At 40.1% G+C, this 26,971-nt stretch overlaps 1 protein-coding gene across 1 annotated transcript; it reads left to right on the forward strand.

Moving 5' to 3' along the window:
* Positions 1–1,512: 1,512 nt before the first annotated feature.
* Positions 1,513–14,251, forward strand: BCL2L15 (BCL2 like 15). The gene is made up of 4 exons (XM_007530188.2): positions 1,513–1,816; positions 2,134–2,255; positions 13,308–13,532; positions 14,125–14,251. Exons 1-4 carry the CDS (start codon positions 1,690–1,692, stop codon positions 14,140–14,142), a joined length of 492 nt encoding a protein of 163 aa, XP_007530250.1. The 5' UTR covers positions 1,513–1,689; the 3' UTR covers positions 14,143–14,251.
* Positions 14,252–26,971: the final 12,720 nt, after the last annotated feature.

The following is a 26,971-nucleotide window of genomic DNA, read 5'->3' on the forward strand; positions in this document are numbered from 1 at the left end:
ACATAAACCACTGTTAACTAAGCACCACCCTCCCTCCAGGGCATTGGTGGTTCAGTAGTAGAATTCTCGCCTACTCTGCCCCCTCTCCTTGTCACACCCTGATTTTCACCAATCTCTTTTTGCTCCACCCTCTCTATGTCACATCTTGTTTACATCCTACTTGGCAAGTATATATAAGGACAGGATTGTGATTATATTTAGTTTTAGTTTAGTTTAGTTTAGTTTAGCTTGGCTTAGGTTGTGCTGCGTTCCACATGAATAAAGAGATATTGCGTACAGCTCAGCCATGAGTCTCTGGTCGTCTGTCTCCCACCCTTGAAGCTAGCCCGGTAGAATGAACCAAAATTCTTTATGGGTTATATAAGGTGGAAGGTCTGGCTTCTGTAATTGCTTCTCCATTGAATATGGATGTTGGCGGATTGATCCGTATTCCCAACCTGTTTCTGTCTTTCCCTAGTGCAGCAGGACTCTGGAGAGGAGAGGTTCCAGGACACATTGGTGAGGTTGTCTACCCAGGAAGTTCAGGATGGAATCATAGTAGCAATGGAACTTGGTGGCTGAAAGGTGATAAGATAAAGCAGGACAAAATGTTTAATAAACAAAAACCCAAAAGTAGGACTAGAGGAGATGCAAATCCCTATTAGGATAGAAAGAAGTTAGGAAATCTATTAAAGGTATGTTCCTAGGGGCCATGACTTTAGTAGTTTTTGCTTGAGCTTGGTAGATAACATAAAGATGGAATTAAAATGTAGGGAAGGTAGTGTCAGAGGGCTAGAAAGCTGGATTAGGGCAGAGAGTAGCTCCCAAACATGAAGAAAATATATAAATACAATTAACTATTTACCTCATTGATCTGACCCAGGGCCCACATATATATTCACATTTGGCACAAGAACCTGCATAGCCTCTGATTCCCTGTCAGTTTCAGCTTACAGTTCATGGTCACAGGTGGGAACATCCTAGGCTGCATTTATTTCAGGACCAGTCTTCCTCAAGTGGCAGAGTAGGCTGACCTAGCTTCCTTTTGGAGAGTGGGACAGTCCTTACTATTGCTACTTTATAGTGAGGGCAAGGTCTTAGAGAGGCCCAGAAGAAGTCATGATGATGTTCCTTATGGAAGTGTCTAGTTATGCTGGAGAGAAGGATCTATTAGTAGCCTTGACTTGTGTTGTCTATGGGGGGAAGTCAAAGATTCCCTGACTAGGGCACCAAATGATGAGGTGGCCTGATACCAAAAAGTCAATCATTCGATGAGCCTGTTTCTTGCCCTTATCCAGCTTTCATACTTGCTTCTTTACCCGATGAGCTTAGACTTCTTTAAATTACACCATATGCAAACTCTAACAAGAAATACTTCTTAATAAAACCACTGAGGCACTTCCTTTTATCTTCTAGACCAACTATATAGAAGTTATTTATTAATCTCCCATACTGATATTGCCAAGGTGTGGTTCTCAGATAAGGAACTGAAAGTCTTCTACAAGTTCTGTGTGGGTAAGCTCTTTAGAGAGGTTCCACATTTCTGAGCAGCTATTTTTGAAGAAAGTTGTTAGGAAAGGATCTAGCAAGCACTTTCCTGTTAGGAAACTACAAGAGGTAGAACTATCTGCTGATTTACCAGTGTTTCTGACTTCCAGTTAAGCTGAAAATTACTTGTTTTGTGAAAAAGCAAAACTTCAAGCATCTAGAATGAAGAGTCCTCAAACTTTTGAGGAGAAAACAGAATGCATTGTGAATGCCCTACTCACAGATTTCTTGGGCACTACTTCACTTGTTTGTAACCGGGAATTAACTGGTACATATGAAACAGATTCAGGTAAGATTCTGATCTGAGGTGGTAATTGCAGAACAGTAAGAGACTCTGGGAAGGCATTCTTATTTCCACATACGTTTCAAAAGGTAAACTCTAAACTTTCAGCAATACCTAAAGTCCTCAAAGGATGGTAAGAAGGTTCTTAGTGAAGGGAGTTTTTTCTGACTATTGGTGTTGACATAAGCTGAAGATATTCTTGCCAAAGAAAAATGCCAAGCCCGTCTCAAAGTCTAAAGAACTTTTTCTAATGCTCAGATTCCTGGGACTTGCTGCTCCTTAAAGTATTATAACAAATATAACCCGTGTTCTCTCTGTCTAAGGAGAAGTTTACTCTTTTGATGCTGCCATCATTGCTGGTCGCCTTAGGATGTTGGGTGACGAGTACAATGAAGAATTGGAAGCTTCTGTCCAAAGCATCATTAAAGGAGCCAAGACTGAACAGGTCAGATTTCTATTTCATTCCTTTGTCTGATAATTTTGTTCTATCTCATATATCCTTTATTTACTAGTATTATACAATCATGACTAGAAAAGCTCAGTTGAAAACTTGGGGACTTAGATTCTAAGCTGGAAGGCTCCACCTCCCACAAATGCCAGTTCTTATAGGTATTAATGAAAACTTAAATGATGTTGAGATGAAAAGCTTTTGGCATAAGATAATCAATCTATAGATTGTTTCCTCTTGATTTTCATCAGAACTAAATTTAGTGGCATAGAACATATCTATAGCACTTTATTCTTTAAGATTTTGTTTGTTCGATTGTTTGTTTTTAATGAAAGGGGGAGAAACCCAAACACCACTCTGGCCTTATGTGGTGCTGGGGATTCAACTGGCACCAGGGAGTTTAGGTTGTAAATTATGTGGTCTACCTACTGAGTCTCTCTTGGGCCACAGCTTAATTTAACTTGTTATTATTATTTTATACTTTTACTTTAATGTTGACACTTCACAGATATCTGATATTACTGCTGCCAGGGGACAGGTGTGGCACAACTGGTTAAGCACACGTTACAATGCGAAGGACCTGGGTTCAAGCTCCCAGTTCCCATATGCAGGGGAAAGCTTTTGCAGGTGGTAAAGCAGTGTTGCAGGCATCTCTCTTTCTCACCTCCTTCCCTCTTGGTTTCTGACTGTCTTTAAAAAAAGAAGAAGAAGGGGAGTCAGGCGTTAGCGCAGTGGGTGGCACAAAGAGCAAGGACCCGAGTAAGGATCCTGCTTGGAGCCCCCGGCTCCCCACCTGCAGGGGGGTCACTTCACAGGCGGTGAAGCAGGTCTGCAGGTGTCTGTCTTTCTCTCCCCCTCTCTGTCTTCCTCTCCTCTCTCCATTTCTGTCTGTCCTATCCAACAATGATGACATCAATAACAACAATAATAGCTACAACAATAAAGAAAGAGGAGGAGAAGAAGGAGAAGAAGGGAGAGGGAAAGAGAGATAGAGACAGGAGAGCCACCATACCATCCACGGTACTCCCATGTGATACCAGGACTCAAATTCAGGGCTTTGTGCATGGGAAGATGCACTATTTGTTTGTTTATTTATTTTTACTCCAGGCTTATCACCGAGGCTCAGCACCTGCACTACAAATCTTCCACAGCCCCCTGTCCCCCTTTTTTTGATAAAACAGAGAAATTGAGAAGAGTAGGGGAGATACAGAAGGAGAGAGACAGAAAGACACCTGCAGACCTGCTTCACCACTTGTGAAGCATCCCTGCTGCAGACGGGCACTAGGGGCTCCAAACCCAGACCTTGCTCATGGTAATGTGTGCACTTAGCCAGGTACGCCACTGTCAGACCCCAAGAAGATATACGCTTTAACTGGATGAACTATTTTCCAGTCCCCAGCACTTTATTCTAATTAATTAATTTTAATTAATTAATTTTTCCAGAGCGTAGCTCAGCTCCAATTTATGCTGATGTGAGGGACTGAACCTGAGGCCTTAGAGCCTCAGGCGTGAGAATCTTTTCTCCTCTTCCTCATATTCCTCCTCCTTTTTTACAAGAGCACTGTTCAGCTCTGGCTGATGGTGATGTGGGGGATTGAACCTGGGACTTTGGAGCCTCAGGCATGAGAGTCTGTTTGCATAACCATTATGCTATCTACCTCTGCCCCATGAGAATCTTTTGTATAACCATTATGTTATCTCCTCCCCAGAACTTTATTCTCAGTAAAGTAATATATTCATTTACCTGCTTTAATACTTATTTTAGGGGAGCCAGACAACGCTGCACCAAGTTAAGTGCACATAGTAGGAAGCGCAAGGACCCATGCAAGGATCTGAATTCAAGTGTTCCACTCCTCACCTGCAGGAGGGAAGCTTCACAAGTGGCGAAGCAGGTCTGCAGGCCCCTCTTTCTCTCTCTCCTATCTCCCCCTCCTCTCTCAATTTCTCTCTGTCCTATTAAATAAAAATGCAAAAAAAAGTCCACCAAGAGTTGTTAATTCAGTACCGACACTGAACCCCAGTGATAATCCTTGAGGAAAAAAAACACCCTTATTTTACTGTAAAGAAGCATCTCTTTCTTCTTTTCCACTCTCCCACCCACCCTACCCCAATTCACTAATGAAATTATATACAGGAATGATAGGCTATTGAAAAGTAAGGGATAAGTCCTTATAGTAAGCCACTAAGGCATATCTAACTTTTCATCAGAATTCTGATTGCCAGCAATAGCTCTTAAACTTTGCATTGTATATAAAAGTCTTTATATACAATAGATGATAATCTACAAGTGGTTGCTGATTAATACCAATACTGAAAGTAATATTAACTAATTATTTACCATGTGCCACAAATTATTCTAAAGTTTTCCTTTTATTACCTCATTTAATCCTAATACCATGTATTATGAGGTATTATATCAATAGAAACTGCTGTCCACAGCACACCCTTTTCCTATTAGCACATATCACCAAGACCATTGTTTTGTTCACTGCTACATTCACAGTCTGTAGTAGTGACCAATACACACAAAACCTTCAGTAAGTATTTTCTGATTTGGTAACCACTGATAACAATAAAGAAACTAAAGATGGGGCGGGGGAGACAACATAATGGTTATGCAAACAGACTCTCATGCCTGAGGCTCCTAAATCCCAGGTTCAATCCCCCGCACCACCATAAACCAGAGCTGAGCAGTGCTCTGGTATTTCTCTGTGTGTGTCTCTCCCTGCATCTCTCTCTCAAAAAAATAAAATAAGTAATTAAAAAAAAAAACCTTTAAAGAAAAAGAAACTAAAGATGAAAACAAGTATTTGGCAAACACTAAGGTTAGAATTTGACCCTCAGACTGATTCTGGTAGCACAGTCTTCTGTTTGTTTCTTTGTTTTTAAGATAGAAGAGGGGAAGAGAGAGAGAGACTGAGAGTTCAAAGCACCAACACTTCTTTCAATATGGTAGGAGCTATTAAACCTGGGTTGTACACATGGCAAAGTAGAATACTATCCAAGCGAGTATTTTGTTGACTCCACTTTATTTTTTTAACCTTTATTTATTTACTGGATAGACACAGCCAGAAATTGAGAGGGAAGGGGGTGATAGACAGGGAGAGAGACACCTGCAGCACTGTTTTCACCACTTGTAAAGCTTTCCCCCTGCAGGTGGGGACCAGATATTCGAACCCAGGTCCTTGCGCACTGTAACATGTATGCTCAACGAGGTGCGCCACCACCTGGCCCCCATCCACTGTTTTTTTTTTTAAAGTCTTATTTTATTGATTGCTTGACTGATTGAGAGAGAAAGAGAGACCATACTACCACTCTCATAAATATGGTGCTGGGGGACTTGTTGGGGATCAGAGGCTCTAAAATCCCGGGTTCAATCCTCCCCACACCACCATAAGCCAGAGCTAAACAGTGCTATGGTGTTTCTCTCTGTGTCTTTCTCTCTCTGCATCCCTCTCAAAAATAAATAAATAAATAAATAAATAAATAAATAAATAAAATACTTTACAAAAACTGTTTTGAAACATCCTTAAACTGAAAAAATAATTTTGCACATGCTATTCTAAGAATTTCTCTCTTGAATCATTAGAGAGTAAAGTAGTCAGAATGATATCCCATCATCCCCTAGTATTTTTTTTTAATTTTAAAAAATATTTATTTATTTTCCCTTTTGTCGCCCTTGTTGTTTTTATTGTTGTTGTAGTTATTATTGTTGTTATTAATGTCCTTTTTGTTGGATAGTACAGAGGCAAATGGAGAGAGGAAGGAAGACAGAGAGGGGGAGAGAAAGATAGCACCTGCAGACCTGCTTCACTGCCTGTGAAACGACTCCCCTGCAGGTGGAGAGCCTGGAGCTGGAACCCAGATCCTTACGCTGGTTCCTACGCTTTGCGCCACGGGCGTTTAACCTGCTGCACTACTGCCGGACTCCCCATCAGTATTTTTATATTCCATTAAAATCAGGACAAGGTGTCTGGTGGTAGCGCAGCGGGTTAAGCGCATTGGCGTGAAGCGCAAGGACAGCCAAGGACTGAGCCCTTGGTTCCCCACCTGCAGGGGGCCACTTTACAAGCAGTGAAGCAGGTCTACAGTTGTCTCTCTGTCTTGCCCTCCTCTCTCAATTTCTCTCTGTTCTATCTAACAACAACAACAGCAATGGCAACAACAATAACAATAATAACAACAAGCAACAAAATGGGAAAAATGGCCTCCAGGAGTAGTGTATTTGTAGTGCAGGCACTGAGCCTCAGAGATAACCCTGGAGGCTAAGTAAATAAATAAATAAAAGGAGAAACTTCTGTATAACCATCAAAACCAGAGTATTTGTTGTCTCCACATCCAGCACGGAGTAAAGTTCAATAAGCCTGAGAGAAGGTATGAAAGATGAATGAGGTAGGGAGGGCCATGCCAGAGACAAGGCAACTTTATTGCTGAGTCTCCAAAATTTATACAGAAAGCAAGCAGTTCTACACAATACAAGATTACACAAGGTATCATGGTTTACTGGCAGTTAGTTAAAGATCAATCGATTACAGTAAAGATCAATCGGTTATGGTAAAGATCAAGCGATTACCGGATTTTGCTCTCCTCCTCTAATGATTTACTTACAAACTTATTTTTCCACAGTTGCTATGTTCCCATTACTATTATCCTATATGTAGCTAGTTCCAGGAATATGATCAACTGAGCATAACAGTAAAATAAGGGAGTGGTTACTGGATTTGCTTACTTTCACATACTATACTATGATTATTCAGCAGCCACCTACTTTATCTTAAGATTAATATGTCCTGCCTGAATCAGCAGAGCACAAACAGGGGAGCAGATACATGCCACCAAGTCCACATCAGATAGCCAGGCATAAATAATAATAGGGGAATTTGCAGAGCACAGCCAAAGGCCATGGTGTTATCCATGTCACCCCTCCTGGCTAAGCCCCTTCTCGAGGGGCCTGCATGGGGTACCATGCCACCCCTCCCAGTCATCCCTCTTAACGAGGGGCCTGTAAGAGGTTTAGCTTGAACGCTGCTCCCAACAAATATTAGCATTGATACATTATCATCTCTTTCCTATTTAAATTTTACAGTTTATGCTAATTATGCCATTTATTGAACTTGGCCAGAACTGGTTGTTGCAGTTAGCTGTTATGTGTCTTTAGTCTCTTTCAACCTGAAATAAATTTGCAGTGTTTCTTTAATTTTAGTGACTGACATTTGAACGCTGTGGGCCACATATTTTGTAGAATGTCTCTTAGCTTTATTTGATGTTTCCTCCTTTTAAAAAAAAAAGATTTATTCACTTTAACTTTTTGTTGTTGTTTGATTATGCTGGGTTTCACCATTCTAGCACGACTTTTTTTTTAAGACAGAAAGAGAGAGATGGGGCTGGGGAGACAGCATAATGGTTTTGCAAAAGACTTTCAAGCCTGAGGCTCCAAAGTCCCAGGTTCATTCCCCAGCACCACCATAAGCACCACTATGAGCAGTGCTCTGGCAGCTCTCTCTTGTGTATCTTTCTCTCTGTATGCCTCTTTCACTAAAAATAAAAATAATATTTTTTTTAAAAAAAGAAAGAAAAAGAGATGGAGACAGAGAGACAGAAGAAGAGAAGACAAGATACCACAGCACCAAAATTTCCCCAGTGCTGTTTGAGTAGGGCTTGAGCCTGGGTTGAGTGTACCACACAGCAGGAACACTCCCAGGTGAGCTATCTTGATGATATAATTTAGTTACGAGAAAGAGAGAGAGAGAGAGAGAGAGAGAGAGATTGTAATGCCAAGGATGGAATTTGTGAATTCATGTAGGCAAGTTTGCTGCATCACCTACCTCTAGGACAGTGATATTTCCTCTTGAACAGATTCAGGATGTGTTCCTTTGATAGGAATATCACAGACATGCTGCTGTGTTCTCATCACACCATATAACACAAATTCCTACTGGCCTCATTACTGGTGATAATGTTAATTATGTAAATATTGCCCATAAAGCCTCTCTCCTTTGAAGTTACTTTCTCCCCCTTTGTAATTAACAAGTCTTTTTTATAGAAATACTTTAGAACCATATAGTACCACATTTTCTGATTCAAATTCAATCTAGTTTGCTATCAACATGAGTTCATGACTTCCTATCTTTATCCAGTGTGTTTATTCTAATACAGTCATAATGTATTTAGATGTTCAAATTGTCTCAGTTAGTATTTTTCAATTTGGATTGTGTCTTTTGGGCTTCTCCGAAAAATTCTCTGAAATTTTTTCTTAATTTTTTTTCTTAATCTCTAACAGAAGATCTGACATTTTCTTTTTTAAAATTTTATTTATTTATGAGAAAGATAGGCAGAGAGAGAAAGAACCAGACATCACTCTTGTACATGTGCTGCTGGGGATTGAATTCAGGACCTCATGCTTGAGAGTCTAATGCTTTATTCACTGCGCCACCTCCCAGACCACTATCTGACATCTTCTCTTCTCTTCTCTTCTCTTCTCTTCTCTTCTCTTCTCTTCTCTTCTCTTCTCTTCTCTTCTCTTCGCTTCTCTTCTCTTCACTTCTTTTCTTTCTTTTCTTTTTCTTTTCTTTTTTTTTGCCAGAGCACTGCTCAGTTCTGGCTTATGGTGGTGTGGGGGATGTTTATTGTTTATGGTGGTGTGGGGGATAGATCTGACATTTTCTTTTTTAAAAATAGATTTTTTTAATCTTTATTTATTCCCTTTTGTTGCCATTGTTGAGATCTGACATTTTCTAAGGTCAAGCCTGAAGGCAGCAATTCATTTAAAGAAAATGCTATCTGGACACCAGAATTTAGGTATTCTTTAGTGCATCCCTGCCGGGCTAGCATGGAGGTGCCTCTTCCCAGGCAGACAATAATGGGTGAGAGAAGGGAAATAGGAAAGTTTTGGACTCTGTGAATCAGGTTCTTCAGATCATGCCAGGTCACATCTTGGGTTTTGGGGGGCGTTGTAGTCATGCCATCTTGTGGGCAATGTCAGAGGGCACAGGGGTCCAGATGGTTTTGGGGATTCTGTATGAGCAGTTGGTTCTTCATGTGAAGGCTTGACATAGCTATAATCATGTACATGTGAAGAAAAAACTTGTACCAAGTTAGAAGTTTACTATAATTGATAACTGGATGATTAGAATTGGTTTAAATACCTTTATAACCAAATTTTGTTAAAGTATATTGATTTTTTAAAACTAATTTTTGCTTTAAACTTTAAACAAACTCAGGTTACTTAGAGAGTTAACACATGTTAATGACAATGTTTCTTAGAACATTTACAATGCCAGATTGATGCCAGATTTGTTGTGGATTAATTTCCACAAGATCAGTTCACAGGGTATTTTGGGGGGCCCTCCAAAAATGTCCTGTAACTCTTTTTAGTTAAATTAATAGGGAATTTGTATTTTACATTTGCAGATAAAGAATTGTCACATAAAATATTTAGACTTTAAAAAAATATTTAGACTTTTACTTTAAATACTCAGTTACTTTAGCAAATTAATTTTACCTTTATAAGAATTGTGTTGAAAACTCCTTCATTTAACTTTGCCTGCTAAGAATGTAGCTTCAAAGTTACACCTTTAACCTTAAATTTAATGTTTACCAAACTTCAAACACACACATAAACATGTAGTCTATAACACACAAGAGGAGAAAAACTTTTGTTACGAAGACATATCATGCCAAACACAAATTTAGATCTGTACTGTCTTAGTTGAACCATTTTAACTCACACAGTTTTCAAGACTAAATGTTTCACATTTATACCAAGACTTAAAAAAAAAATCAAAAGAGGAAAAAACAAATTTTTAGGACTGTTTCTGGATGTCTCCAGAAACTATGGCTGCATCCAGCATTTTTATATAAAGTCAATTAAGTTTCAGAGTACTATGAGCAAAATGTGTTGTACTTAAGATTTTCAGTCATTCATAACGCTCACTTACAAAAACACAACTGGCCAATCATAGCATGGAGCAGGGGTTTAAAGCTGTAGAATTCTTGCTGGGATAGTGACAGCAGACTGCCCAACATGATATTTTCAAAGGGTGATGGGTAAATCAGAGGGGGCAGACAGAAAGCTTAAGATATTCAGAGATAATGAGGGGGGAGAGAGAAGTGATAGGGAGGTTTTGTTTTGGGGCTCTTTTCCAAGACAGGAGTGGCCCACAAAGCACTAAGCACTATGTCTGGGGTTCCTTTTGGACATCAGGCTGAGGGCGTCAGGATCAGAAATCTTTCTCTCCAAAACTGATTGAACCCTGGTAATGAATTTAGCTAGGGATTCATCAGGTTCTTGGTGAAGGGAGAGAATGGGGGCTGGGGTCACTCCCATGGGGGGTGTTAACTGCTCCCACACTTGTAATGCACAGAGGCATACCTGATCAAAATAGCCAGGGGGAAATTTCGCTTCCAACTACTGGAGACCTGTCTCTCAATGTCCTATTCCAAAAAGGACCTCAAAATCCCAGTTAGGCTGGTTCTGACTGTTCCTACTGGATTGCTGCAGGCATTCACCACTGAAAAATGCTTCCCATTGAAGGGAGAGTGGGCCTGGGAGCGTGCTATATCTTTCCAGTCTTCAGGAGTGTTAAGGTTCTGGAGAAGGCCTTGTAAGATAGATATGGACATGAATTCCATCCTCTTTAATGCCCTGACAAAGTTCCTTAAGATCTGTGGAGGAATACAGGTACCATGCCTGAGGTCTCTGTCTTTTGGGGGTTTCGTTTACCAGGAATGTTTTCCTCTGGACTTGCTCCAGAGGAAAAGCTCCATCATGAAACCAGCAAAGGTATTCTGTGTCCAATAGAGGCATAGCGGCAGGGGGAGGAGCCACAGAAGTGGTGGGGGTAGCTGGAGATGCGTCTGCTGAAAAGGGAGCTGCTGGGTGAAGTGCTATGGGCTTAGGGTGGGTCAGGATTGGGGCAAGAGGTGGAACAGGCTTGGGAGGTTTTGCTTTCTCTAGAAAGCATGTAAGGTGCTGGGCAAGCAGAATGACTGTCTCCTTTAAATCTTGGATCGCAGCCTCAAGGTCCCTTAGACTGGGGCTGTTTTCCAAGTTAGAGTTGCCACTCTCCACAGGAGACTTGGGAGGGGAAGTCAGGGAAGTTTTAGTAGGAACTTACTTGGTCTTTTTGGAGGGGGACCCTGCATATCTCCTGAAAGCTGCAATCATGGTCAAGAGGAACCAAGGTATGGCCCAGAGCAAAATGTCCCAGAGACAGAGAACCTGTCTAGCAAAAAAGGAGTAGAGGATTTGAATCCTCTTGATAAGAAGGAAGGTTGCCTATGAAAGAGGGGTCTTAGGAAAATAAGAAGAGGGAGAAAAAGAACCACAGTGCCTTCGTTAAACACAAGGCTGCAGAGAGCCAAGAGGCCGTATACTTATCTGGAGTTGGGGTGCCTTCGTACATCTGCTGCTTGTGTGGAGCTGAGGGGGGGTAGGTCCCATGTTTGGGTGCCAGATGCTGGGCTAGCGTGGAGATGCCTCTTCCTGGGCATATACTCTCTATGTTGGAGAGAACTCAACCGGAGCCAGCCTGGGCTGCTACTCGCTCAGGGTCATGGGAAAGATGACTTGAACTCATGTCTGAGAGGCAGGCAATGCAATGTCTTTATTAATCAGAGAGCAACACTTTTAAAGGCCAGACCTGGAAGTGACAAGTCGGAAACAGAAATGGCTAGGAAAGTGGTGGAGAAAGGCAAAAGGGCACTGGTAAGGTAGAAACTTCCATAGCAACTGTTGCAAGGGTTTTAACTGGTGGGATTAATGATACCCTAGAGGCAGGGAGGGTCTTGAAAGATAGATCAAAGGAATGGAATGGGTGGGGATCTTTCAGGCAAAACAATGATTATGTAGATAGGCCATAGTATCAGGAATGCAGGGTGGAGCAGGGGGAGCTGGCTTAACAATTTCCCAACACATCACCTTTTTAGTTTGTGTTCTGATACTCTTCTCTGACCAGTGTGGGCCTCCCTACACTATACCATATCAAAACATATTTGGCCTCACCTTGTAGCTTTTAGACTAATCATCAGCTTATCTCTCAACCCCTTAATATTTTTTCTTACAAATCTTTCTGCTTTTCTTTCCTTCTTCTTTTTATAATTCTCTTTTTTAAGTATTTTATTTATTTTATTTTTAAGAGAGATGTAAGAGAGAAAGGCACAGAAACATCAGAGCACTGCACACCTCTGGCTTATTGTGGTTCGAGGGATTGAACCTGGGACTTTTGGAACCCCAGACACTAGAGTCTCTTTGCATAACCATTATGCTATCTACCACCGCCCTTTTTTTTTTTTTATTTACAAAAAGGAAACATTGACAAAACCATAGGATAAAAGGGTTACAACTCCACACAATTCTCACCATCAGAACTCTGTATCCTATCCCCTTCCCTGATAGCTTTCCTATTTTTTATCTCTCTGTAAGTATGGACCCAGGGTCATTATGGGATGCAGAAGGTGGAAGGTCTGGCTTCTGTAATTGCTTCCCCCCTGAACATGGGAGTTGACAGGTCGATCCATACTCCCAGCCTTTCTCTCTCTTTCCCTAGTGGGGCTCTGTACCCCTGCCCTTTCTTTTCTTCTTTTTCTTTTTTTTTACTAGAGCACTTCTCAGCTCTGGCTGATGATGATGCAGGGGATTGAACCTGGGACTTTGCAGCCTCAAGCATGAGAGTCTCTTTGCTTAACCATTATGCTATCTACCCACCACCCTCTTTCTGCTTTTCTTCTTGAGACATTTTACTCTTCTAAGAGATATTATCTGAAATCAGAAGTTTGATAGACTATTGTGGCTTTTCTAGTAACTCTATTACAGTTAATAGCAAAACATTAAACTGAGAAAAGTGTAAGCATGTATCTCTAAGACTACCTGAGTGCTACCAGTGGTTCAGGCCACAGCTTAGATCTGGTTTATGGTGGTGCAGGGGGTACCTGGGATTTGAGAGCCTCAGGTATGACAGTCTTTTTGCATAACCATTATGTTATCCACCCCCACCCCTGAACTTAATTTTTTTTAATGATACTCCTCTTAAAGATACTGTATCTCTCCAGGGAGGAACTACACTTCAAGAAACAGCAACATCTCTCAGCAAGGCCTGGTGTGATCAGAATTCCACTTTAGCTTATGAGAAAGCTTTCCTGGCTGTGTCAGTGAAACTTGTTAAACTTGTGGTCCAAAAAGCTCCTGAAATGGCAAGAAATATAGCTATCTCCATGACAAATATGATCAATGAGAGCCATGCCCTCCGGGAGTTCATCCATGACCAGGGAGGCTGGGTATGTATGGTAAAACCCCTGGCTTTGCTAGGCATTTATATTAATATATTAGTCTCATATTCATGTTTTTTTTTTTCCCTGTAAGTTGGAAACCATTCAGGAAAATGAGTCTCTTATTTTGATGAAAATACTAAGTTTTTCTTGATATGGAAAAGTGGAATAGTTAGAAGTTTGTCCTGTGGGTGTTGGACCTGAGTCATGCTTTCTATAATATATATATTTAACTATAACTCTGTAAATTTAATTTTCAATTCCTATACATAATTATCAATAATGTATTTATCAATATATTAGTGTTGAAGTACTACTTTTGGCCTGTTTTTTTGTTTGTTTGTTTTTGCCAGAGCACTGCTCAACTCTAGTTTATGGTGATATGGGGTATTGAACCTGAGACTTTCAAGCCTCAGGCATGAGAGTCTGTTTACATAACCTTTATGCTATCTACCCCCATCCAACAGTCCCCTTCATTTCCAAGATCAGCAGGTGCTTTGGGAGCCACATTGCCTGAAGGTATTTGTAGATTGTTCCTGGCTACTTGAATATGTTCTTGAAGGCATCCCTTTGATCATTGATTATTCTCTGTCTTTTCTAGGAAAATCTGGAAAGCTGAAGAAGAGGTGGAGCCATTTGCCAACCTGTGCCTTACTTCCTCTTTGACTGATTAGGCAATTGTTCTCTAACAATAAAGATAACCAAATAACCACTTTTTGAGGACAGAACTGATCCTAATGGGGTAATTTATTTTCTGCTAAGTGTTAAAGGTTAGGAGGAGCCCTGAGAGGACTACAGAGACTTTCTACTTTCTGTTTTTAATGTGCATTTTAGTGAGGTTCTGATGAAGCAAAGACCTACAAACATAAATAATAACTTGTTTGTAGTGGACTTTTCAGACAACTAGGGGGAACTTTTCTATGAGTTTTGTAATCTAAAAGATTTCAGGGAGATTTTGGGTTGGAAAATATATTAAATTAAATAGAAGACTTTCTTTTAAATTCAGAGTCTAAATTTCAGGTTAATTTTACTTGGGCAAAATTATTAGTATGTGTATTTTTAAGGTTGGAAGTAAAACAAAAACAAACAAACCAAAAAAGCACTATGTTCATCTGCCTTCTACTAGAAAGGACCATGAAAAATAAGGCAGTAACTGTATTTTTACTTCCACAGAATGCAGGAAATACTGGCCCACATCTTAGGACCACCAAACTACCCCCATGTAGGTTAAGCCAGATTCATATTGTGTTTATGAAATACATAATTTTTTTTCCACCTGCAGGCCTTATTTCGATTTCCAGGCCACATCCCGAGAGATTTTTGTTTTGTAGTGATGGACAGCTCATTTGGTTGGCTTGATAACCAGTTCCACAGGGGATTTTGATGTTTTTTTTTCTAAGAGATGACTTCATTTTTTTTTATTAATTTTATTTTTGAGAGAGATGCAGAGAGAGACATACACAGAGAGAAACACCAGAGCGCTGCTCAGCTTTGGTTTATGGTGGCGCGGGGGATTGAACCTGGTCCTAGATGAAGAGTGGACTATATAAGACCTATCACTTTTAGACTAAAAGGTAAACAAAGAGGTATGCAACAAAATTTAAGTTACTCAGGAAGTGGTAAAGTGTGCACTGTACCAGATGAACTATCATCTGGAGTCTCAGGCATGAGAGCTGTTTGCATAACCATTATGCTGTCTCCCCCGCCCTGGTTTTGATGTTTGTATGGAGGTTGAGAATCATCACTTTACAGCAAAGATTAGTGATTATTGCCACAGATCAAATTTATCCTGCTAACTTTTAAAATAAATAAATAAATATTGAAATACAACTACCTCTCACTCTGTCTCCCCCACCCCCATATTTTTTGTGGTTGGTTTCACGTTGTAACAGAAGACTGAATACTCATGGCAGACACCATTCAAGTTTGTAAATTACAGAAAAAATGTGCAGACCTCTTCTCTAAAGTTCAGTGAACATTTTGCTTTAAGTAGGAGCCAGGAGATAGTTCATCTGGTACAGTGCACACTTTACCACTTTCTGAGTAACTTAAATTTTGTTGCATACCTCTTTGCTTACCTTTTAGTCTAAAAGTGATAGGTCTTATATAGTCCACTCTTCATCTAGGACCATTGACAAATCACACTGCTCTGTGACTGGAGTAATTGGTAAAGGAACAAGTAATTGGAAACAAAGAGCATGTTTTCTATGTCTGTGTATCTCATAACTGTTCTTAGTAATTTCATAGATTAGTAAACACTAATCAAATAGAAACTCTCTTATCCATAATCCCCTAAATAAACTACTAACCTGAATGTGAAGAAGAAACACATTGCTTATCTATTTTAGAAGAGAGGCATTAACAACTTTAGCTAAAGTTTAACAAAGCTAACCACATCCCACGCTCCGTAACTTCCCCTTCAGGCAACCAATAATCTAGTTCTAAAAGCATAGAAAATAAAGATGCAGTACTGCTGATGTATTCTGGCATTTTTAAGTTATACTATCTCCTCTATTTTAGGATAAAGCACAGTTGGCTAATAATCCTGAAATGATATTTCATGTTTATTTTTACAAGTTGCTTTTTTTTTTTTTTTGGCTTAGCATTTAAGCTATAACTCCTTTGGTTTCTTATATAACAATACAACCCAGTGTGGTAAGTTTCATGGTATTTGACCACTTAAGCAAAATTATTATTTGTGTTGGCAGCAAGGGGTTGGGTGGGTAGGTGTATGATGGCAGTTGACAGGACCTTGAAGCCCCTGGAAGGAGAGTTAAAGACCTCTTCGGAAGTTCAGAAGCTACTCCTTTAAACAGATCAAACAGGATGATCATCACTTTTTTTTTGACCCAAATGAAGAACCCCAAAACATACCTAAAAGGACCAAGAGGCAGAGGAAGTGGTTATCTACAATTGCAGAGTCTGAACCCACCAAGTCAGAAGAAAGACCAGTATAATCTTTTGTTCCCTATTCACCACCACTGCATTCTTGGCACACCAAAAAAACCCAAGGGCCATGTGTCCATGTGAGAAGGTGAAGATCTGAAGATGGAGAAGAGCCAAGAAGCAGAGCTTCAGAATGGTGGAAGACAAAGCTACCTCGCCCACATAGATACCATAAACCCAGGTTGAGAGCTCCAAGTTCAGAACACAAGGGGGTCTTGAACTCACTCAGTAGCAAGTCTAGCCTCTTCTACTAAGAAAAGCTGTTATTCCCCATGCCAGACCAGAACTTGAGATAGGATTTCCCAGGCTGTAGTTTATCTGGGCACAGCACAGCTGAAGTAGGAGAGGGTTTGTTTTAGCTCTTGAGTCCTGAAAGAAATCAACACCTGGCCTTCCAGATTCATATATATATATATTCCTGGGGTAGGATGTGACTCCTGGTGTCTGCATGCTCATTCACAATTCCGGGTATTCCAGGGGCCCTGGGGTTGAGGGTGATTTTTCTCATCAGCCTTCCTATCCTGTTTGTTCCACTATTCCCAGCTAACTGGGCATCTGTTAGCACAGCAGAAGCCGAAACACCTGTCTGTGGGATCCAGGAGTGAGGTATGGCTCAAACGCTAACACCGGTCCTTTGAATTTACCCCTAGCCCCTCATCCTAATGTGTGTGCTCTTCTTGGAAGTTATGTTCCTGAAATGCTCTGCTAAGAACCATCCTTGGCACCCCAACCCCTAGTAGTCTGCAGCACACTCTAAAAACATCTCACTTTCTTGGCAGCAGTCAACAAAGCCAAAAAAGTTGTTCTCATTCCTATGTTTGAGTGAAAGTTTTTCTATCTTTGCAGGGTGAAAATAAGTAGGTAGAAGGGAAGAAAGAACCAGAATATTACTCAGGCATATGTGATGGCAGAGATTGAGCTTGAAACCTCATACTTTCTCTTCATTGATTCTCCAATATAAGTCAGTCTTTAAAAAACATATTTTAAATATTTTTATTTATTTATTGTTGGATAGAGACAGAGAAAAATTGAGAGAGATGGGGAGATAGGGAGGGAGAGAGTGGAGGGGGTCTGTCAAGGATCCCGGTTCAAGCCTCTGGCTCCCCACCTGCGGGGGGGGGCGGGTCACTTCACAAGTGATGAAGCAGGTCTGCAGGCATCTTTCTCTCCCCCCCTCCCCTCTCAATTTCTCTCTGTCCTATCCAATAAAATGGAAAAAACAGCTATCAGGTTGCAAAGCTTTCCCCCTGCAAGTGGGGACTAGGGAATTAAACCTGGGTCCTTGCATACTGTAATGTGAGCACTAAACCAAATGTAACACCATCTGGCCCATTTTTGTGTGTGTGTGTGTGTGTGTGTGTGTTTTAATATTATTTTAAAACTTATGAGACAATAGGTATAATTCAATACTGTTCCCACCACCAGAGTTCTATTCCCCATTCCCTCCGGAAACTGCAGTAGTTTTCTCAAGGTCTCATATGTGAGTTGATTATTATTTCTATGACTATCTGTATATATGTATATATATATTTTTCCCTTTTTTTCTATGGTCCTGGCTTTCCTCCCTTTCTAAGGTATAGTCTTCCTATACCTATTACTGCTTACAAATGTCCTTTTTTCTCTTCTCTCTGGGCCCTGATAGAATTGGAGTTTAAAGCCCTCTGGCCATCTTCCCCTAACAGTTCTCCCCCTCTGGGAGTATGAACCAAAATCATTTATGGGGTGCAAAAGGTGGGAGTTTTGGCTTCTGTAATTGCTTCTCCTCTGGACATGCCTGTTTCTATCTTTCCCTATGAGTTAGTGCTCTGGAGAAGTAAAGTTCCAGGACACATTGGTGAGGACCTCTGCCCAGGGAGTTTAGGCTGGAATCATAGTAGTAATGCAACTTGGTGGCTGAAAGACAGTAAGATACAAAGCAAAACAAAATGTTTAATAAGTAGGTACCAAAAAGTAGAAATAAAGCAGATGAGATTAGGGATCCTTGAGTGGAAAGAAGCCAGGAAGTCTATTAGAAGGATGTTCCTAGGGGCCCATTATTTTAGTAATACTTACCTAAGCTTGATAACTAACATGGAGGTGGACTACTAATAATGTCTAGGAAGATGGTGTCAGAGATGAGAAGAGAGCTAGAAAGTTGGATTAGGGCAGAGAGTAGCTCCCAAACATGAAGAAAAAATATAAATACAATGAACTATTTACCTCATTGATCTGACCCAGGGACTATATACATACATACATATATATATACATATATATATATACTCACATTTAGCACAGAAACTTTTATAACCTCTGAGTCCCTTGCAGTTCGTGGTCACAGGTGGGAACATCCTAGGCTTCACTCATTTCAGGACCAGTCTTCCTCAAGTGGCAATGTAAGCTGATCTAGCTTCCTTTGGAGTGAGGCAATTCATATTATTGCTACTTTAAGTGAAGGCAAGGCCTTGGAAAGGCCCAAAAGAGGTCATATGATGATGTTTCTTATGGAAGTGACTAGTGAAGGTGGAGAGAGGGATCAAGTAGCAGTTTTGACTCATATTGTCTATGGGGGAAACTAAAGATTCCCTGACTAGAGCCCCAAATGATGGTGTAGCCCGTTATTGACCAAAAAGTCAATCATTGAGTGAACCAGTTTCTTGCCCTTATCCAGCTTTTGTAGTCCCTTCTTTATCTGATGAGTTTAAACTTCCTCCCAGTATTGAATGTCATCTGTTATATCCAAACTGGCATTAGGTTTGTAGGTCTTGCCTCAAGTTAGGGAGGAATTAGACCTAGGGTTTTAGTGTGGCCTAAGTTAACCTTAAATTTTACTGCATTTACTTGTTTGATGATTATAATAAAAGTTGCCATAGGAACAATAATTGTCCTTTAGTTGATATATAGCCAGTCTATCTCTTGAACAACTGTATATGATTTTTCTTCTAAAGACTACCAAGGGGTGACAATAATGTTTGATGCTATCAGAAGAAATTAGGAGATATATCTTACTTTTGTGTAGTTAGTTGAGTAAATAAGGTGTTTGAGGGAAGTGAAATAGAAGTTATATGACAAGGGTGACTAGGACCATATAATAAATATTTGATTAGAAAAATGTATGGTGCCTTCTACTTGTTTGCCTATACATCCCTTTGCTTGCCTATAGGCCTTTCTACTTGCTTTGCTGTGCTTATTAGGTCTAAGTCAGAGGACTATTAAGCATTTTTATTTTGAGGTGTATAGTTGCTCCTAATTTGTGGATACGTGTATACGTGAACCCAGCCCTCTTGGCCCTACCCTATATCTATGTCTATAACTTCATTAGAGAGTGTACCATTTGAAATGGAATTAGGTAGTCCCTTGTGCTAGGAAAGGTCTCACCAGATTATTGGAGTTGAAAGGTTTACATCTAAGGCTTGGCATCTCTGGATTCAATCTGAAGCAAGCAGGCATTGGCAGCATAACGTGGCATGTTGGCACTGGTGTACTGATTTAGTTGAGGTCAACAGAGACAACATAACAGGGTAGGGGATCAAGAAGAGGCATAAAAAAATACAAGCAAAGTTCCAGAGGTTCTGGGACTGGGAGAAATACAGATTTTGAAGAGAATGGGGAAGATTCCTTGGAGTCTTTAGAGTTTAAGAAGTCAACAGATAATTTTTATCATAACCTAGTTACTTGGGAGCTTGGTTAATTTTGAAAGTCCTAGGGTTAGTATTTATTGTTTTTTAATCTTTATTTATTGATTTATTATTGCGTAGAAACAGAGAAATTGAGAGGGAAAGGTGAGATAGAGAGGGAGAGAGACAGAGAGACACCTGAAGACCTGCTTTACCATTCATGAAGCTTTCCCCCTGCAGGTGCAGATCAGGGAATTGGCCTCGGTCCTTGAGCATTGTAATGTGTGTGCTTAATCAGTTGCGCCACTGTCTGGCCCCTGGCTAGTATTTATTATATCATATTTTACCTCACCATGCTTTATGTCATTTAATGCTATCTACAAATAACTTTTTTTTTCTTACCAGAGCACTGCTCAGCTCTGGCTTATGGTGGTGCGGGGGATTGAACCTGGGGCTTTGGAGCCTCAGGCATGAGAGTCTGTTTGCATAACCACTATGCTATCTACTCCTACCCTCTACAAATAACTATATTTTAGTTACTGACAGGACCAATTGATTCTGCACTATCTGGTCTAACATTGTAGGTAACTTAGTATTTGAAAAAAAGTTAAGTTTAGAAATGTTTTAAGCTCACTATCAGAATTCAATCAGTTTATAAATTTGAAACATTAAGTACTTAGATTAAATTAACATATACTCACACTGAAATGTAGGCAGTAAGAAAACTTGAGATATTCAATCTATTTTTCCCTGACATATTGAATAGTGATTTATGAGAATATAAGTTAATAGGGGTATAGTTTAACAGCTTTCCCACCACCAAAGGTCTGTGTCCCTACTCCCAGATCATGGACCCAATAGTCCACCATTACCTCAGAGTCTTTTACTTCAGTACAATACTCCAAACCAAGTCCAGGTTCTGCTTTGTGTTTCCCTTTCTGTTCTTATTTTTAACTTCTGTTTATGAGTGAGATCATCCCATTTTCATCCTTCTCTTTCTGGCTTATCTCACTTAACATAATTCCTCTAAGCTCCATCCAAGATGGGGTGAAGCGGGTGACTATTTAAAGAATTCTACAACATAGGAGCCAGGTAGTGGTGCACCTGGTTGAGTGCACATGTTACAGTGCACAAGGTTCGAACCCCTGGTCGATATGATGACATCAGCTATGCCATCTAGAAAAACAAACAGTGTGTTAAAAATTCAGTAGCAAATAATCATCAATCATGTAGCAGGAAAATACAAAATATCTTACAATCTCAAAATGTCAAAAATCATTTAACAAAACAAAACACTATAACAATAAAACAACATAAATAAAACAAAAGAACATATAACAAATGTTGTAACTGTTTCAAAAATTATTATAGACTACTCCCCAAGAATATGAAACATACAAGGAAGTCAGCTTTTTTTTAAAGAATTTTTTTAAAGAATTTATTTATTTTTTCATGAGAAAGATAGGAGAGAGAGAGAAAGAAGCAGACATCACTCTGGTTCATGTGCTGCTGGGGATTGAACTCAGTACCTCATGGTTGAGAATCCAATGCTTTGCTGTCTCCCAGACCAATTTTTAAAAAATTTTTTTATTTATAAAAAGGAAACATTGACTAAACCATAGGATAAGAGGGGTACAAATTCACACAATTCCCACCACCAGAACTCTGTATCCCATTCCCTCCCCTGATAGCTTTTCTATTCTTTAACCCTCTGGGAGTATGGACCCAAGGTCATTGTGTAATGCAGAAGGTGGAAGGTCTGGCTTCTGTAATTGCTTCCCTGCTGAACATGGGCAGTGGGAGTGGGTGGGAGGGATGGGTCGAAGTCTTTTGGTGGTGGGAATGGTGTTTATGTACACTCCTAGTAAAATGTAGTCATATAAATCACTAGTTAATTAATACGAGAGGGGGAAAATCAATTGTATGTCTCGAAGTTTTTCAAAACACAAACTGAATCTTTTCTCAATATATACAGTGTAATTGATATGCAAACTCTCTCAAAAGCCTAGACCAAGTAGATCAGAAGCAACCAATAGCACAGCTATATACAAGATACTGGGTACTGTACAGCAAACCCTAACAAAAGGACTTTTCAAAGTTAACCCAATTACCAAATAATGTGATGATAACATTAACTATCCATTGTCTTTTGGAACCCTAAGACAGCAGGAACCTCACATCTCCACTATAGAGCCTCTACTTCCCCCAGTCCTGGAACCCTTGGATAGGGCCCACTTTCCCGTATGCCTCTCCCAATCCATATCAAATAATATTGCATCTGCCCATCACAACCTAACCAACACAACGATTGCCACCTAAACATGCTTCACTTCAGACTGTGTCCAGAGAGTACACGTGTGGAATGACAACCCTTCAGCTTCATTACTCGGGTGAGACCTTTCCTTTCATAGTATACTCTAATTCCATCTCAGGTGGTTCACTTTCTAACAAAGTCCCAAAACCTAGATATACACCAGTTTCTGTGAGAGAGAGCTTATGTTCACACGTATCCGTAAACTACTGCAAAATATATACCTGAAAGCAGAAGTACACTAGAGTTTGCAGTGAGTACCCCCCCCCCCCAACACTTCCTCTCCACTATTCCAAGCTTTGGGTCCATGATTGCTCAACAATTTGTTTGGCTTCGTATGTTAACTCTCTTTTCAGCCACCAGGTTCCAGATGTCATCAGGATGCCGGCCAGGCTTCCCTGGACTGAAGACCCCACCAATGTGTCCTGGAGCTCTGCTTCCCCAGAGACCCACCCTACTAGGGAAAGAGAGAGGCAGACTGGGAGTATGGACCGACCAGTCAACGCCCATGTTCAGCAGGGAAGCAATTACAGAAGCCAGACCTTCTATCTTCTGCAACCCACAATGACCCTGGGTCCATGCTCCCAGAGGGATAGAGAATGGGAAAGCTATCAGGGGAGGGGGTGGGATATGGAGAATGGGTGGTGGGAATTGTGTGGAATTGTACCCCTCCTACCCTATGGTTTTGTTAATTAACACTTTCTTAAATAAAAAAAAAAATAAAATAAAGGCTAGAACAGTGCAGATGAAGAGTTGGGGCTGGGGTGTCTCTGTTTTGTAGATAGCTAGTAGGCATATTTTAGTTATATTCCAAAGGGCCTGTGGCTATACTAGTTTTTTTTTTTTTTTTCTTTTTGCCTGAGCCTGAAATCTGATATGCAGGTGGATCCTAATTAATGTCTGGGAAGATGATGATGATGTCATGGCTGGAAGAAGGACCAGAAAGCTGGATCACCACTTTTTTTTTTTTTTTTTACTTCTCTTCAGTACTAACAATATAACCAGAGCAATGTAATAAGAATGAAGAAGTGTAGTACTCCTCTTCCCCATTATTTTTATTTATTTATTTATTTATTGCTACCAGGGTTTTTGCTGGAACTATAAAATTCTACCATTCCCAGTGGACTTTTTTTTTTTTCTTATACAGAAGGTGAGTGGAGCAAATAGAGAGTCACAGGTGGAGGTAAATAGCATAATGGTTATGCAAACAGACTCATGCATGCCTGAGGCTCCAAAGTCCCAGGTTCAATCCCCCACACCACCATAAGAAAGAGCTGAGTAGTGCTCTGGGAAAGAGAGAGAGAGAGACAGAGACAGAGAGAGAGACAGAGAGAGACTATAGCTCTGATACACCACTCCTGGAGCTTCCCCTCTGCATGGTACTTCCATGTGGTGCCCAGGGGCTCTGACCTGAGTATTAACAAGAAGTGAAGTGTGCACTCTGTGGTCTGAGGGCTGTGTTTCTGAACAGAGTATGATTCTCTATGTAGAAGGCGGCAAGCTGACTATGAAGTTCACAGCAGGTAAGATGAAGAGTTTGATGGGGTCTCAGAATGCTGTGGTGAGAAGACGCAAATGGAAAAATGGGTATCCTGTAGATGATGTGAAGCATGAGCCAAACAAACTAGCTTTACTATAGGTACTTTTTAAATAAAGACTTTCTTTCTCTCATTCTTTCTTTTTAAATTCCTTATTGGGGGACTAATGCTTTATAGTTGACAGTAAATACAATAATTTGTACATGCATAACATTTCCCAGTCCTCCACATAACAATACAACTCCCACTAGGTCCTCTGCCATCATGTTCCAGGACCTGAATCCTTCCCCCCACCCACCTTTTTTAAAAAGGTTTTTAATCACAGAACTAAGTATTCAAAGATGAATGTCCCCCCCAAAAAACATTAAAAGCCGTTACAGTTGTCTGTCTGCTGCTGATTGTAGCAATGAGAGAATAATCCTATCAAATGTCAAACAAAGAAATGTCTAGACAAGAGCCAAGATGTAAGGACCTTGTTTGCCATTGACTGTCTTGGAGAAACTCATCTGTGATTTTGCCATTCAGTGGCTTATGTTCTTAACTCTTGAAATATACCTTTTCCACTTTGGAGGCATTTTTTTTAAAAAAATTTTTTCTATTGGGGAATTAATGTTTTACATTCAACAGTAAATACAATAGTTTTTACATGCATAACAATTTGGAGATATTTTATAAGCTCTTCGGTGTCCATTTATAAAGGGGAAACAGGTCTATATGGAGGTAAAGGGAGGTTACTTTTTCTAATCCATTGTAGCTCTTCAATGCTGGACTCTATGCCTCAGCAGTGACACTCCTTTCATAACAATACCCCTACTGCTTTTGTAGCAAAAATTCAGGGAGGTATTCTTTGTCAGGCTCATACCCACACACCCCAACACTCAAGGCCCATCTGTTCCTGGAACAAAGTGCTATTCAGAGACTCACATTGGCAGCATTAGGCAGGAGACCTGGAGCAATAGATGTAGTAGTAACCAAGTTGAGTGGCTCTCTCTCCAAAGCATAACTAAGTTATTTTTATCACAACAGATTTTAAGACTTATCCAAATACATAGAAGACACTGTAATTGTCTTTGACAAACTTAAAACTATAGGGAGGTGGCATTTTTGGTTTTAGTATGCATTAACTTTTAAATAAATTTATGGAAGATGAGGAACATGTGAAAATATTAAGATAATTTCAATAACTGAATGAAAATTTTGCATTGCAATGATTCAAACTAAGAAAGTCCTGATGAATTGGAGTCAGGGGCAGGTTTTTTATATATAAAACTAACTAGACTTTATGGTTTCATTTTTAGAGACAAAAATGAGAAGGAGCAAAAGAAGTGGCAATAAAGTGAACAAGGTCTGTGGGCAATGTGGTTTGATAGGATGGGTGGAGACTCTTAACAGAGAGGGTTTTAGTGACAAGTTGTAGAGACTGGATTTGTTCTGCTAGATTATCAGTTAAGCCCTTTAGAGTTTAAATATCTAAGTGGAGTTCTAAAACTTTTCATTCTGCCAGGAAACACTAGAATCAAAGATAAATAGAAAAAAAGACCAAGAGGAGGAAGAGGAGGAGGGGGAAGAGGAGGAGGGGGAAGAGGAGGAGGGGGAAGTGGAGGAGGGGAAGAGAGGAGGACAAGAAGGAGAAGGGGGAGGAGGAGGAGAACTACTAGTAGTGCTCATGAGACATATACTCATCAGTTAAAAAAAGGCTGTCTTGTGTCTTTGGGAAAAAATGAACAGAACTGACAGTGATCATGCCTAATGAAGTATTCGGTTGTTGGAAAAATCATGATTTAGGGCTGGGTGGTGGTGTACCTGGTTGAATGCATATGTTACAATGCTCAAGGACCCAGGTTCAAGCCCCTGTTTCCCACTTGCAGGGAGAAAGCTTCACAATTGGTGAAGCAGTGCTTCAGGTGTCTCTCTGTCTTTTACCTATCTATTTCCCCCTTCCTCTCAATTTCTGGCTGTCTCTATCCAATAAATAAGTAAAGATAATAAAAATACTTTAATATTTTATTTTACTTATTCCCTTTTGTTGCCGTTGTTGTTTTATTGTTGTAATTGTTATTGGATAGGACAGAGAGAAATGGAGAGAGGAGGGGAAGACAGAGAGAGAGAGAAAGACACCTGCAAACCTGCTTCACTGCAAAGCGACTCCCCTGCCGTTGGGGAGCCGGGGGCTCGAACTGGGATCCTTGCGCTGGTCCTTGTGCTTTGCGCCACCTGCACTTAACCTGCTATGCTACCACCCAACTCGCAATAAAAAAGTATATATATATATATAACTTATTTATTTATTTATTTTTAATCAGAGCACTGCTCAGCTCTGGCTTATCGTGGTGCGGGGAATTGAACCTGGGACTTTGGAGCCTCAGGCATGAGAGTCTCTGCAAAACCATTATGCTATCTACCCTCCTCCCAATAAAAATATTTTTAAAAGAAAAGTCATGGTTCATTTTTTGCAAAGAAAAATATGTTAAGACTTTAACAACACAGTAAGGAAATGAAGAAAAACTATGAGATGATTTCACTCATATATGGAATAGAGAGAACTGAAACACAAGAACTTGAAAAAATAAAAAGTATATATACATAAGCAACTCATATCTATGTCCTTGGGAGAATTATGGTGGCTATCACTGGAGGAGAGGCACAGAATTTTGGTGGTGGGAGTAGTGTAGAACTATATCCCTACTATTTTATAATCTTGTAGATCACTATCAAATTGCTAATAAAATATAGTAATAAAAATAAGATGGCTACGACCAGGATGACTGTTAGATTTGTACACCTTTTTATTTAGAAACCGCCCACTTCCCCCTCTGCTCTACATTCTTGTAATAAATCATTCTGGATTCCTGAGAAAATAAATAAATAAATAAATAAAAATAAAAAAATAAAATAAAATCAATGCTTGGAAGTCGGGCTGTAGTGCAGCAGGTTAAGCGCAGGTGGCACAAAGCACAATGACTGGCGTAAGGATCCCGGTTCAAGCCCCGGCTCCCAACCTGCAGGGGAGTCACTTCACAATCGATGAAGCAGGTTGCAGGTGTCTATCTTTCTCTC

Source organism: Erinaceus europaeus, chromosome 11, assembly GCF_950295315.1.
Source record: "Erinaceus europaeus chromosome 11, mEriEur2.1, whole genome shotgun sequence".
In the NCBI taxonomy this organism is placed as follows: Eukaryota; Metazoa; Chordata; class Mammalia; order Eulipotyphla; family Erinaceidae; genus Erinaceus; species Erinaceus europaeus.